At 41.1% G+C, this 13,960-nt stretch overlaps 1 protein-coding gene across 1 annotated transcript; it reads left to right on the forward strand.

Annotated features, from left to right (window-relative positions):
* Nucleotides 1-285: 285 nt before the first annotated feature.
* LOC122876785 (serine/threonine-protein phosphatase 2A catalytic subunit beta isoform) lies at nucleotides 286-12,947 on the forward strand. The gene is made up of 8 exons (XM_044197520.1): nucleotides 286-860; nucleotides 3,233-3,271; nucleotides 5,597-5,767; nucleotides 9,109-9,282; nucleotides 9,602-9,691; nucleotides 9,867-10,028; nucleotides 10,975-11,093; nucleotides 12,208-12,947. The coding sequence occupies exons 1-8, from the start codon at nucleotides 759-761 to the stop codon at nucleotides 12,278-12,280; spliced, it is 930 nt and encodes a 309-aa protein (XP_044053455.1). The 5' UTR covers nucleotides 286-758; the 3' UTR covers nucleotides 12,281-12,947.
* The last annotated feature ends 1,013 nt before the right edge of the window (nucleotides 12,948-13,960 follow it).

The following is a 13,960-nucleotide window of genomic DNA, read 5'->3' on the forward strand; positions in this document are numbered from 1 at the left end:
GTGTTACACTGAAACAAAGGCCGCCAGAAAACGGGTGTCCCTGCTCAACCTTTTATTATCAAACTGCTCTCAAAAAACTCCAATAAGAGAAATTCCTATTACTTTATTTCTAATTACTGGTTTATTATTACTAATTTGGGAGGGGTCGTGCTGCGCTGATACTAATATCACAGATACACAGCGAATGAAAATCCTTTTCTCATATCAAAAGGCATGACGTAACAAGGTGATATAACAATGTTAAGTATGTTTTTGTTCCCAGGACCCCAAAACACAACATTAGCGTTAATTAAACATTACAAAAAGTATATATTTTTAAAAACTGATTGTAATTTTCTAGTAGTTTACTTTCTGTCCACGCGGTGTCGCTGGTGCGCAGACTCTGTGCGCTGCTGAAATGCCCGGATATTATTGTAGCTAGCTCTTTTAGCAAATCGGCTAGCCGCTGCGACGCCGCTGCCTTTTGCCGCTACGGTCTGTCGCATCGGGGACATTCGACCCTTTTGACTCCCCCGGCCCATATAAACTATTTTTTAACGCTGGTAACTTAATGTCGGTAATTTATCATGATAGAAGTTGACTGAGGGGCTCGTTAATTTTAGGTCTTACCGTTGATTTTCCAACCGATTTGGCGGGACTAGATCGGGTTAACAATACGACGAGCTAAAAGCTAACGTTATAGCAGCTAGTGTCGAGACAGGCCAGTTTGTTTTTTCAGGTAGCTAACACAGCTAGCTTAGCAAGCTACCGCGGCTGTCATGGAAGACAAATCTTTTACTAAAGAATTAGACCAATGGATCGAACAGCTAAATGAGTGTAAGCAGCTATCGGAAAACCAAGTCAGGACACTCTGCGAGAAGGTAAGTTGGCTACAACAACCCGGGTTTTATTCTGCCTAAGTCGGCCTCGCTATCAATGTGGCCTAGATTGTGAAAGCGGCTCCGACTAATTTCTGGAACCAAGTCACGGCAAGGCGGCTCTTTTCGCCTGGTTTTCGACCAGTCATACCGAGTTTGCCAATGTTTCACAATAATGTAGCAGCTAAATAATTTTTCAAGCCTCATATCGGTGCTTTGTGCACTGCCTGACCCAATAAAACGGTGTTAATGTGGATGGTTTTCCGGCAACCGTCGTGTCAGGACAGACGGGCCGAAAATTCACTTTACATTCACATTACCAGCGAATAGACGGAGCCCGTTTTACTGCCTGCTTATTAACTGGGCTGAATTTGCGCTCAGACAACAACTTAGCAAATGTTTAATCCTGGAGTTTTATATGTTTTGTTCTTATTTTAATGCTGGAAGTTAACGTCTTTTAATAAGTGTAACGTTACGTGCTATGTATGATTTTGCACCGCGCCCTGTCTTTATCGATCAACCCTTTTTTTTTAATTGCATAAACCTGTCAAGCCTTTCAGACGTCACTTCGGGTTGTTGCACCATTAAAAATAACTCGTCCGGTAGCTTTTCTGCAACATTGACCTTTTTTTAATGCTATCAAAATACATTTGATAGCTGTAGCTATGAATCGTAGTGCTGAGAAGCTCCTGGATGTGTAGAAGAATAATTTTGTGAGTTTAATTAATTAATGAATGAATGAAAAGACGAGACTGAAAACCTTGTTTGTGCAGTTAAGCGTTGAAAGTGTCGGCTGGGTTGTTTTTTGGGGTGAACAATCCGATATTAGTGGGGGGGGGGAGTAATTTAATAAAAGTAATTTAAAAAAAGAAAAAGAAATAATTATACCTTCAAATGCCTAAACTAATGATTAATGACCATCCCAAGTCAGCAGAGCTCAAAGTGATGCCTTTAAACTGCTGTATTCAAAGATAACTTGATATCTTGAGCACACAGCAACATTTGATCACCTTTTCATTTGACTAAAGAGAGATCGATAATCTCGTTAGTATTGTTATAAGGCTCTGATAGTGCACCTATGTCTTTTAAAGGTGGGGTACGCGATTCTGGAGAAATCCAATACCACGACAAACACCATGATATAGAGCGAACAACGACACAGCAAGTAAAGCAACTAACGTTAGCTAGGTTGTGGGTTAACGTTAGCTAGGCTGTGGGTTAGCAAACTGTCGCTACAGCTGCTGCTGCGAAGCTAACAGCCAGAGAGGACGAGGCGGTTTCCCAGAGCCAGCACAGCAGCTCCAGACAGCGACGCTCACAACTCTCCTGCTGCTGTAGCTAACATCACAACAGCAGCAGATCTTGGCTAACTAGAGAGTCGGCTGAATGTCCGCGGGCAAGTCGTTTAACGTCACCTGACACACAAATCATGGCTGGAACAGTGCTGTGCGCCTCGGTCCGAGCCTCTTTGTGTTTCCTGTTCACAGAGGCGGGGCTGCGTACGAACATCGGAGGGTTTTTCAGCGCTCACACTGAACGCACAGCTAGCGGACCGCGAGGAGATATTCGCTGAATCTGACAAAAAGATGCGTACTGGATTAGAATCGGTGACCCCGCCTTTTTAAGATGTGTTGAATGTTAATGCAAGTAACGACAGCAGAAATGCCAATAAACTCCCCGTTGGTTCTGAAATGATAACTCAATTAGTCGATCAACAGGAAAAAAAGAGTCGATCCTCGTCAAATATGATTATTTCCTTTTTCTCATACTGTTGTATATTGAATATCTTTGGGTTTTCGACCGTTGGTTCGACAAAAAAAGTTATTTGTAGACATCAACTCAATTAAAGCGTTTGTCTAAAATAATTTATTTTTTGGCTGATGTGTGACTGATGTTTTGAATGGGTAATGCTAAATTATCTTTCCCAACATCGAGACTTGTGGGACTTTAAAAACATCAGAAAGGCAAGACGTGCAACGTAGCGAGGAGTCTTCTTCTTCTTTAGTAGGTAATGGCAAAATTAAAGTCAGCGTGAGTTACTGTTTTAAACATTTTTCATTTGAATCAGTTGAGGGAGTAAAATGCCGTCAGCTTGAAGCACAACAACCAGATCTGCAGTCCGTAGACGAACGTTAGAAATACATTAACCACAGTTAAGCGATTTTTGTCATTTTCATCAGCAAATGCTCGGCTTCTCTATCTGACCATTTCAAACGCTACGGTGTCCTGTGAGGTCACGCCATGGAGGCTAAACGTGGACGCTGTGACACGAGTTACTGTGTCTGTCTAAAGAGTTTTATTTAACCTTCTGTCTGCTCGCACGGTCACTTAACATCTAATTAAATAAATAATGTGTGTGTTTGTCTCCTCTCCAGGCCAAGGAGATCCTGACCAAGGAGTCCAACGTTCAGGAGGTGAGAGTTCCCACAATGCCTGAGTCTGTTCTCAAAATCACCAGAGAAAAATCAAACCCCAACTGATTGATTTCCTGTACGACACGCCGGCCTTCAGCGTTGACAGATTGTTCCACGATAGAGCTGGAAGACGACAATATACAAAAACCTGCTTTTGCTGAATCGATTGGTTGATTAGTAAATTATACGATTCTTTTTTTAAATGAAATCGAAGGAGATTTTGATAATCAATTAATAATGTAGGTTATTTCACGTGTAAAGTTACTTAACAGTTCCTGATTACAGCAATAACTGCATTTTGTCCGGTCAGTCGAAGAGTCTAATACCTCAGTTTGATGACACGCATTGGATAATATAATCAATAGATAATTAATTAATGAAAAAGTGTTAGTTTGTACTGATAAACAACAAAGCAGAATGATAGAAAAGGCAAACTTTTAAGTTGAGATTAACAAGAAACTTTTGTTTTCACCACCTACCTTTTACTGTAACAGTAAATATGAACACAGCACAGTAACGTCACCAGAAAGTTGTATAGTAAGTTTAGTAAATCAGTGGTTCCTAACTTTTTTTTTGGCCTGTGAATCGATGTCCAGTTGTAACAAGTTCAACCAAAGCCTGTTTGTTTTTTGTTCTTTTTGTTTTTATTAGAATAATATAAAGTACAAAAACAACAAGCAGAGACAGAGAGAAGGTCACGACAACAAACGGGTCAGACTCGTGTTGATGTTGAAATCTTCAGCTGCCGGAAGCTTTCCAAACCGCATCAGAAAGGGAACTAAAATAGAAATGTTGGAAGCTTTTGTGCAGGAAGTCACATTAACTCACATAGGTGATGAGAGTTGTTCCCGATTCTGATGAGACGATTGATTCTTCAGCTGAAACCGAACTGCACTTTCACAGTTCAGCAGTGAATAGAAGTTTTGTTTTACTACAACGCTGCTATTTATAATATTTAAATAAAAAAAAATGAATGTTATCTGGATGCTGACTTTCAGTGCTGTTCCCTCTGGCGTGTTTTGGAGCAGAATATGACTGAGCCTCTGTAGTCTGAACAACATCACACCTTGTTTACACTGCAAACTGTGTCTCTGCTGAGCTGCAGGCTCTCACGCGTTCATCTTTAAATGCCACCGAGCCTTTTTAGAAACAATAAACTGCCCGCAAACATGTAAAAGCATAATATTAATTATATCCTTTTTAATAAACATAAAACCCCCCCCAAACATTTTAAAGTCAGTCTACAGTTTGTTAAACATTTCAGCATACTCGTGTTTACACAGTAGGTTACAGTTTCAGGTGTTAAGTTAGTTAAATTTGAGGAAACTGTTTTTATTGAACCATACAACGTTGTGTTTCTCAACTTTTGTTTATTCACTTTATCAGTCCTGTTGAAGCGTTTCGTCTCTAATGAGGAAATGGCGCCGTGTTTATCTCAGAAGTGGTTTGGTGTTGTTCAGATCAGTGACGGGTTTTTGTCTTTTTAATCAAGGTGTCTTATTCAGCACGTTAACAGTGGCGATCTACTGACGCCTGATGACAAAGTGAACATGTTTAACGAAGGTTCAACAAACGTAAAATAGGTCAGTGTTCGTGTTTTAGGTGTTTTAACTTGAATTCTTTTATCAAATAAATGGAGTTAATATTCCTAACTCTTTGCTAGGGAAAGTTAATTTTAGTCTCAGTGGAGCTTTGCGGATGTTTTCAGTAGTGGATCCCGACTGATACAGATTTTTGTGTGGCTATTATATAAGAATCAATAATATCCAATTGATATATTAGCTGATATGTATGTTAAATATTTTTCTGGCGTCTCCTAAATCAGGTTTTAAATTGTGATGAAGACGTACTGAGATGGGTTATTCTACAACTGAACAACAAGCTTTGTCATCAAAGGTGACTTTAACAGTAAATATAATATGAAAGTCAGTTTTTAAACGGTTTGAATCACTGCATATTGGTATAATGAACGTCGTAAATCAGTTGTTCCCAACCTTTTTGACTCTACTCGCGCTCGTCATCCGCTGCGTATGTCTGCCGACTGTTAACCGAAGACGGATATGTTTTATTCAAATCATTTTTAGAGTCCTGACGGCCCCAAAGACGTAAAACTACTACTCAAAAATAAGCAAAGATTACAGGGAAGTCGGGGGGAAAACACAAGTTTGTGTAACTTTTTTCTGCTTTCCTCTTCGTAAAATAATCTCACGACCCTTCAAAAACATACTAACGTTCTAGCGTGAAAGTTGATTCATTCATGTTGAACTGCCCGCCATGTCTGTTTGGTTTGCGATGACCCAGTGACGTTGTTACCTGTGTGTCCAGGTGCGATGCCCGGTGACGGTGTGCGGCGACGTCCACGGTCAGTTCCACGACCTGATGGAGCTGTTTAAGATCGGAGGCAAGTCTCCCGACACCAACTACCTGTTCATGGGAGACTACGTCGACAGAGGCTACTACTCTGTGGAGACGGTCACGCTGCTCGTCACGCTAAAGGTAAACGCCGCCGCTGTGTGTCTGTGTGTTCCTGTGTGCAGCATGTTAATGCAGAGCTAGCAAACAATATTTTCAGGGTATCTGCAGGTGTGGAGACGTCTTAAAAAGCATCGAGTTTAGTTCCCTAAAAAAAAAGGGGGCCTTTTTAAAAGCTATTAAAGTCTTAAATTTGATTACGAAAGGTCTTGAACGTTTTTCTTCTTGCCTGCTGTAGACACTGACGTTATCGTTGTTTTTGCATCTGGTTGGAGGCTGTCGGGAGACGTTACGTACTCTTAGACTAAAAGGGGGATTGTTGTGACGGCGGATTGTGCTGCAGGAGGCCGTCGAATCCTCTTCTCAGACCTGCAGCAAACGCTGTCGCTGCTGCAGCTACAGCAGCAGGAAGAGTCAAGATTTAAGTAAAAACTTAACGTGATTAATTATATTAATAGGAATTATCGTTATACAGCTGGGAAGCACTGATATGTGATATAGATGTCAATTAATTCATGTGCTTGATGAATAATTGTAGGCCTGCTATATTTCTGTCATTTTTTGACTGGTATGACTGTGAAAAGGGTATCAAATTGCATTTTATGTGGTGTTTAAAAAGTTCTTAACTCTAACTTGGTGAACTCTGCAGAAACTGCTGATTTTTAGTGTTTTATCAGCTTCAAGAAGAATAAAACAACCTGCTCCTCATCAAATAGACCAAAACTAACGCAGCATTCAGGCTCCTTCTTCTGTTAACTTAACGAATGTCATATTAAATACCTGTTTATAACTGGGACCAGTTGCATGATTCCTAACTTTGCTAGTAACATTTGACTGGAACACAGCGGGAGCGGTTAACACTATGCTTATGATCTGCTTAATGAGGTAACTTATGATTATAAAAACAATATTTTAAACATTAGTGATAGTGATAAAATGCTCTCATTTAGCTTTTTACTCCCGAAGCTTTTATTGCACTTTCAGTAACAAGATTTCACTCTCCAAAAGGCGGGGGGGGGGGGCTTTTAAATCACGATGTTACGATGGTAGAGGGCGCAGCGGCATCGTTCGTCGGCCCAACCCTACTGCGAAGTGAACGCAGGATGTGTTCAGGGACGGTGTCAAGTGTAGGTCACCCGCAGCGCTCAGAGCCCAACATACAATCACTGAACACACGCATAAAGTGGAAGAAAATAGGCTTAAAGCTTAGAGGTAAGCTTCAGGCTGCTGTTACTTACACACAACTTTTTTTAAACTAAAAGGGGGATTTAATTGTGCGATATCCTGTGTTAATACTCCTGGGCAATATACTTAAATTCCCTATTTATTGATATTTATTAATACCTCTTACTGCTGTGCAATATCCTGTCTCATTATAAAAAAGCTACACTTGGCAGTTCATGCACTATTACTTTGTACTTCACACTTATTTTATTTTATACTTATACCCACCCGGTACTTAATTTATTTTCTGACCTGTATTATAGTTTTTTGGCTCAGTGCTTCTGTTCCTGTGTGCGCTGACGTGACAGCGAGCTGCTGTAACGAAAGAGTTTCCCCTCGGGGATCAATAAAGTATTCCTGACTCTGATAGCGAGAGTTAAATGCAGCCTGTGTAGACAGTCGATTTGATTAAAATAGAAGAATATCTGTTCTGTCGGACGCCTTTTGAGACAGATGGAAAAACGTGGCTGAGAAACCTGAATGCCCCGGTTCTGTTCTCCACATTCAGGGCAAGAATCTCTCAAAACATTTGAAGTGCGACAGGTGAGTCGACATGTTTAGAAAAGCCGACGTTAGACGCTCCTGCACCCGAATCAGGATGCAGCTTCCGACTGATGGCGTTTCATCAGCTATAGTTTTTGGCCTAAACACACTTTTTATGTATGTTTTTAAAAATGTCACATAGTGTTGGGAAAGTGTTTTTGTGATGAAGCACTTGTACATTTCACTCAAGGGTCAGTTATCATGCTGCAATGTTGTGTTTGAGTGGCCACAGTCTTCACGTCCGTCATTGAGGTGTGTCAGTCCCGTCGGGTTGGTAATTTATTATTGACGGCTGTTTACTTCGCTCAGGAGAACAATCGTACACCTGATTGGATGAACACTCGCGGGGCTGCTGTTGGTCTTTGCTTGTGAGTTTCAAACACTAACGACTGTCAGATTTATTTTCCAGTTTCTGAATGAAGTTGAAGATAAAAACACAGCACGCGTTATTGACAAGTCAGGTGTCATTTTAACGTCCACCCTCTCCACACACGGAGCTCATTTGATTATCTGGAGTTTGTCCGGCTTAAAGATCAGAGTCTCGGCTCTGCGAGGCTACAAGCCCGCTGACACTTTATTGTTTACCGTGACTCACAAGCAGGAGCCTAAACCTGTTGGTCTGGCTGCCTCAATGCATCTAAAAAATAACCTCCAGTTCCTCTGAACTTGATTTGCTCAAACACAAGTGAACAGTGGATCCTCCTCCTCCTCCTCCTCCTCCTCCTCCTCCTCCTCATCATCAGAAACTCAGGGAGCAGCAGGGAGTTGCTGTCTTCAGTGTCGCCGTGTTGATAGTTTTATTGCATCATAAACATGGTTGTAAAAACGTGTCGCAGTGATGTGTGAGCTGACAGTAATACAGATCTGTAAAGGCTCGGATACAGTTTCACACCGTTCAACACTGACGCCGATAGGATAACGACGTTCCAGCGCCGATGCAAAAATAATACTTTTCACTGTCAATTAATTTGACACGAGAAGCCAAAGTTGTTAAATATCTAAACACGAAGAGCCGCACGAGAACTTTGTCTAAATACAATGCAGCAAAAACTGTCAAAACGAAGATTTAAATCAGGAAATATCTGATCAAAGTGTTTGACAGCTTTTGATGCTCTGTGCTACAGACACGTTTCAGTCAGTTTCAACACCGTACGGAGGTTTGTATAGATTAGGTATAGATTATGATCAGGGCTGCAGTGATTAGTCGAATTTAATAGTCAAACATGTTTAGTTATTTTTCAAAAACAGCTTCTAAAATGTGAGAAAGTGATGCTTATTAAAATATTTTTCTGACATTTATGGACCAATCTTAATTGATAAATCGAGATAATAATCAGCAGATTAATCGATAATGACAATAGGGCTGCAACTAAACTATTTTCATTATCTATTAATCTGCTGATTATCTCTTGATTTATTGATTGAGTTTGGTAAAATATCACAATTTCTTAAAGTCCAAGGTGACGTCCTCAAATGGCGTCTTTGAAATTATCGAATCCATTAATCGATTAGCATCGGCGATCGTTTCAGCTCTAAATGAAGAGAATCGTTAGTTTGCGGCCGTATAATTAACAGTTTTCTCTCGTTGTGTCGTTCAGGTTCGTTTCCAGGAGCGAATCACCATCCTGCGAGGGAACCACGAGTCGCGGCAGATCACGCAAGTCTACGGCTTCTACGACGAGTGCCTGAGGAAGTACGGCAACGCCAACGTCTGGAAGTACTTCACAGACCTGTTCGACTACCTGCCACTCACCGCGCTGGTTGACGGACAGGTAGGACGGTTAGCCGGGGAAGTCGTGTCTGTCTGTCCCGAAATGACCGACCCCCCCCCCCCCCAAAAAAAAAATCTGTTTTCAAGTAGCAGTGAAACGGCGTCGCCTCTTTGTGCTGTGACGTACTTCCTGTGACACGGGATGTTACAGGATGTTAGAAGCAGTTTCTTGGTGTGCGTATATGAAACCAGTTTTGGTTAGTATCTTATCTTCGTTTCACTTCCAGGAAGCGCTAAAATAAAACGAGCCCGGGACTGTAAAGCTGCAGATGCCACCCCCCCATGTTTGATTATGCAGAGTAACTTGTTTTTTATTTCAGATCTTCTGTCTCCACGGAGGTTTGTCTCCCTCCATAGACACTTTGGATCACATACGAGCTCTGGACCGCCTGCAAGAAGTCCCACATGAGGTGCGCACACACACACACACACACACCCCTAAATGCTGAAACACAGGATGTCAGTTTGAAGTTGTTTTGTGTAGGCGATCTGTCCTGAAGAAGTACTGCAGCCACTTTGCGATGGTTGAAATTCAATAAAACTTTATGGGTGTTGGGGGGAAAAAAATGTTCTTCGCTCTCTCAGGGCCCGATGTGTGACCTGCTGTGGTCGGACCCTGATGATCGCGGCGGGTGGGGCATCTCCCCCCGAGGTGCCGGCTACACCTTCGGACAGGACATCTCTGAAACCTTCAACCACGCCAACGGCCTCACCCTGGTGTCCCGCGCCCATCAGCTGGTCATGGAGGTAAGACACACGGAAAGAGCAGAGACGAAGTCAAACCTGACCCAGGTTGTAGCTCTGTGTTGGTTTTGCACACTTCACGTCATTTGATGAAGACGTAAAAGGCAGCCGTTGGCAAGCAACGACCAAAATGTGTGGAATAGGGATGCAACCAACTGTTTTCAGTATCGATTCATCTGCAGATTATTTTCTTGTAAGTAGTGAAATACGCCCAAAATGACCCAGAGTCCTTACGTGGTTTGTTTTATCCGACTAACAAGCAGCAAATCCTCATATATATATATATATATATATATATATATATATATATATATATATATATATATATATATATATATATATATATGAGAAGCTGGAACCAGCAGATATTTGCTATTAGTGATTAATCAATTAATCTTTCAATCGATCACTCGACTAATCTAGAACGACACCAGCAGTTGAATCTCCTGCTGGATAAATGTCGTCTCAGCTGATGGAAAACCACAAACGAACACACACACTTTGATTTTTAAGCTTTAGTTTTTTTCAGTGTATTTTAGTCAAGTTGGCACACGAGCTCACACGAGTGGACTGAAGAATCCTAATAAATAAATTAAATAAATCCTCGCGTCTCCATGGCAACGTAATATAATGAAGTGGTGAGGGTGCAGGTTAGTGTTTCTGTACCGGTTTCACTCCCACTGTGTTTCTGTGTGAGAGTCTCTTCACCTGACAGACGAGACAAATGTTGTTTTATCAGTGAAGTACAAATGTGATTTGTATCTAGCTCGGAGCAGAAGAGCAACGTAGAAAAGTTTCACACGGCTAGTAGTTACTGAGTTTCTTTGATTAATTTTGAAGTCGGCTTGTTTCTCCAGTGTTGCAGTCCCTCTGCAGATGAATACAGTCGTGCAGTGGCGTCTCTGAAACGTTTACCGGTCTAACTACAGATGTGTTATCGTACCTTCAGGGCTACAACTGGGGCCATGATAAGAATGTGGTGACCATCTTTAGTGCTCCAAACTACTGCTACCGCTGTGGAAACCAGGCAGCCATCATGGAACTGGACGACACCCTCAAATACTCTTTGTAAGTATAAAGACACTAAAGGAGTAAGACGTCGTGTTTATCTAAACGTCAGGAGACGGGCTGAATTCATTTGATTAATTAGAGTATTTGTTTCACGACGTGTAAAATGTCCGCGTCATGCACCAGAGAGTTATCTTCAGAGTAACGTAGACGTGGCGGCCCATAGCTGTGTGGGATATTTTTTTTTTAAATATGTATAACAATGACGGCCGTGTTAGTGGTGCGGTTCTTTTTATTGTTCTTGCTCGACTGCACGTGTGGGCCTGAAATTGCGTTTGAATCATGTTTTTGTTGCATTTTGCAGGATAAAAAAATAAATAAATAAAGAGTAGACTCGTGAATTGTTCCAAATCTGAAAAAAATAGATTTTTTTTATTTTGGCCATGATCCCTCCTCCCTATTTAGGTCGAACCTCGGTTGATCTCTGTTCGTCGCAGTCGCACGTTAAGCGAAAAGACGGACGACTTGAAAACACATCACATGACTCACAAGCTGTTTTTTTGGCTGGGAACAGCAGAGAGAAACTGGTTATTATGGGGAAAGTTACGCAACTAAACACACGTGGTTACGGTTAGGAAAAGATGTTCGTGGTTAAAGTCACTTGAGATAACGAAATCCACTCTGTGTAAATACGTGGCCCCCCCCAGTGTGAGACTGACAGTAATCAGATTCAAAGTGCTTCCACTTCCGATGCATATCTGACGCGACAATCTCACTCTCTTGTGTAAAGATTAGTTGTTGACCAAACAAACAACATTAATCTGATGTTTCCCCACTCATTCAAAACTCTGAAGCACTCACATTTCTCCACATAAGTAAATAAAACAGTTATGTATATTTACAAAGGATTGATAGTTAAGGCTTCAAGTACTTTTATTGTTTGTAATTTTTAGAAGTTGTGTTTATAGCTTGTGATGCTACGGCGACTTCCTGTTTACAGTTAATTGATTTTTGGTTGAGCGAGTGTTTACTAGCTAAGACGTTTGTTTTATGGTGCGAACATTTTAAAACGCTACGTACAACATCCTGTACCAAACGTTTGACAGATTCGTGTTTTTAATTTAGTACTAAACGGAGTGATGTCATCAGTAACTAACCCTTTCTGCCTCCTCAGCCTTCAGTTTGACCCCGCCCCCCGCCGTGGCGAGCCCCATGTGACCAGACGCACTCCTGACTACTTCCTGTGAATGTCCAAAGCCATCCCTGTCAATCATCCACGAAGCTCCACCACCTGCCCCCCCCTCACCCCCTCATTTTGGATGGAAAGAAGATATTAATAATAATAATACTGTACCAGGGAGAATAGAAACAAACGATTGGCTGATGACCCAAGATTTTAACAAAAAGAGAAACGTAAAGAGCGGCCCCCTCTACAGTCTTGTTTTCGATATGCTGTCATTAATTCTGTGCTTCTGGGGAAATACAACACGTACAACTGTTTTCTTTATTTTTCTTTTTCTTACATGTTTGAAAACCAGATAATAAAACTACCAACGTGGACCAAATGTGCCATATTCTGATCCTTTTACAACATGTACAACGCGCAATGTTTCTTTCTTTTTGTTTTTCTGTTTTTTTTGTTTTGTTTTTGTTTTGTTTAGACCAGCACTATAACCCTACCTACCTGACGTCACCACACATCTCATGGCATATGTGCTTTTTTTCTGTTGCAAGATAATTTTAAAAAAGACGAGGAAAAAAAAGATAAGAAAAAAAAAAAGTTTGCTTCAAGTAGTTCAGCTGTCAGTTTTAGCTGTCCAGGCTGCAGCCGGTGGTCATCTCAGCAAGTATATTACTGTAATTTGAATAAAGACAACAGACGTATGAAATAAAAATGTCCTATTGACAAACTACTGGGCTGCGTCTGTCGCTTTCTTTGGCTCGATTCATTGTGGTGAAGAAACTTGAGTTCATGAACATTTTTTTAAAAAAAGCAGGTAAACACGGTTTGAGTTTATAAAATTATGCCTTTTTTATTATTTTGAAACAAAACAATCTTCTGAAAGATACCAAACTTTACCCTAGAAATATATATATATATATATATATATATATATACACACACACACACACACACACACACACACACAGTGGTGTGAAAAAGTGTTTGCCCGCTTCCTCATTTCTTATTTTTTTGCATGTTTGTCACTTAAATGTTTCAGATCATCAGACAAATTTAAATATTAGTCAAAGATAACACGAGTAAACACAAAATGCAGTTTTTAAATGAAGGTTGTTATTATTAAGGGAAAACTAAATCAAACCTACATGGCCCTGTGTGAAAAAGTGATTGCCCCCTAAACCTAATAACTGGTTGCTCCACCCTTAGCAGCAACAACTGCAATCAAGCGTTTGCAATAACTTGCAGTGAGTCTTTTACAGCGCTGTGGAGGAGTTTTGGCCCACTCATCTTTGCAGAATTGTTGTAATTCAGCCACATTGGAGCGTTTTCGAGCATGAACTGCCTTTTTAAGGTCATGCCACAGCATCTCAATAGGATTCAGGTCAGGACTTTGATTAGGCCGCTCCAAAGTCTTCATTTTGTTCTTCTTCAGACATTCAGAGGTAGACTTGCTGGTGTGTTTTGGATCATCGTCCTGCTGCAGAACCCGAGTTCGCTTCAGCTTGAGGTCACGAACAGATGGCCGGACGTTCTCCTTCAGGAGTTTTTGGTAGACGGCAGAATTCATGGTTCCATTTATCACAGCAAGTCTTCCAGGTCCTGAAGCAGCAAAACAGCCCCAGACCATCACACTACCTCCACCATATTTTACTGTAGGTATGATGTTCTTTTTCTGAAATGCGGCGTTACTTTTATGCCAGATGTAACGGGACACACACCTTCCGAAAAGTTCAGCTTTTGTCTC

The sequence above is a fragment of the Siniperca chuatsi genome, linkage group LG5 (genome assembly GCF_020085105.1).
Source record: "Siniperca chuatsi isolate FFG_IHB_CAS linkage group LG5, ASM2008510v1, whole genome shotgun sequence".
NCBI lineage: Eukaryota > Metazoa > Chordata > Actinopteri > Centrarchiformes > Sinipercidae > Siniperca > Siniperca chuatsi.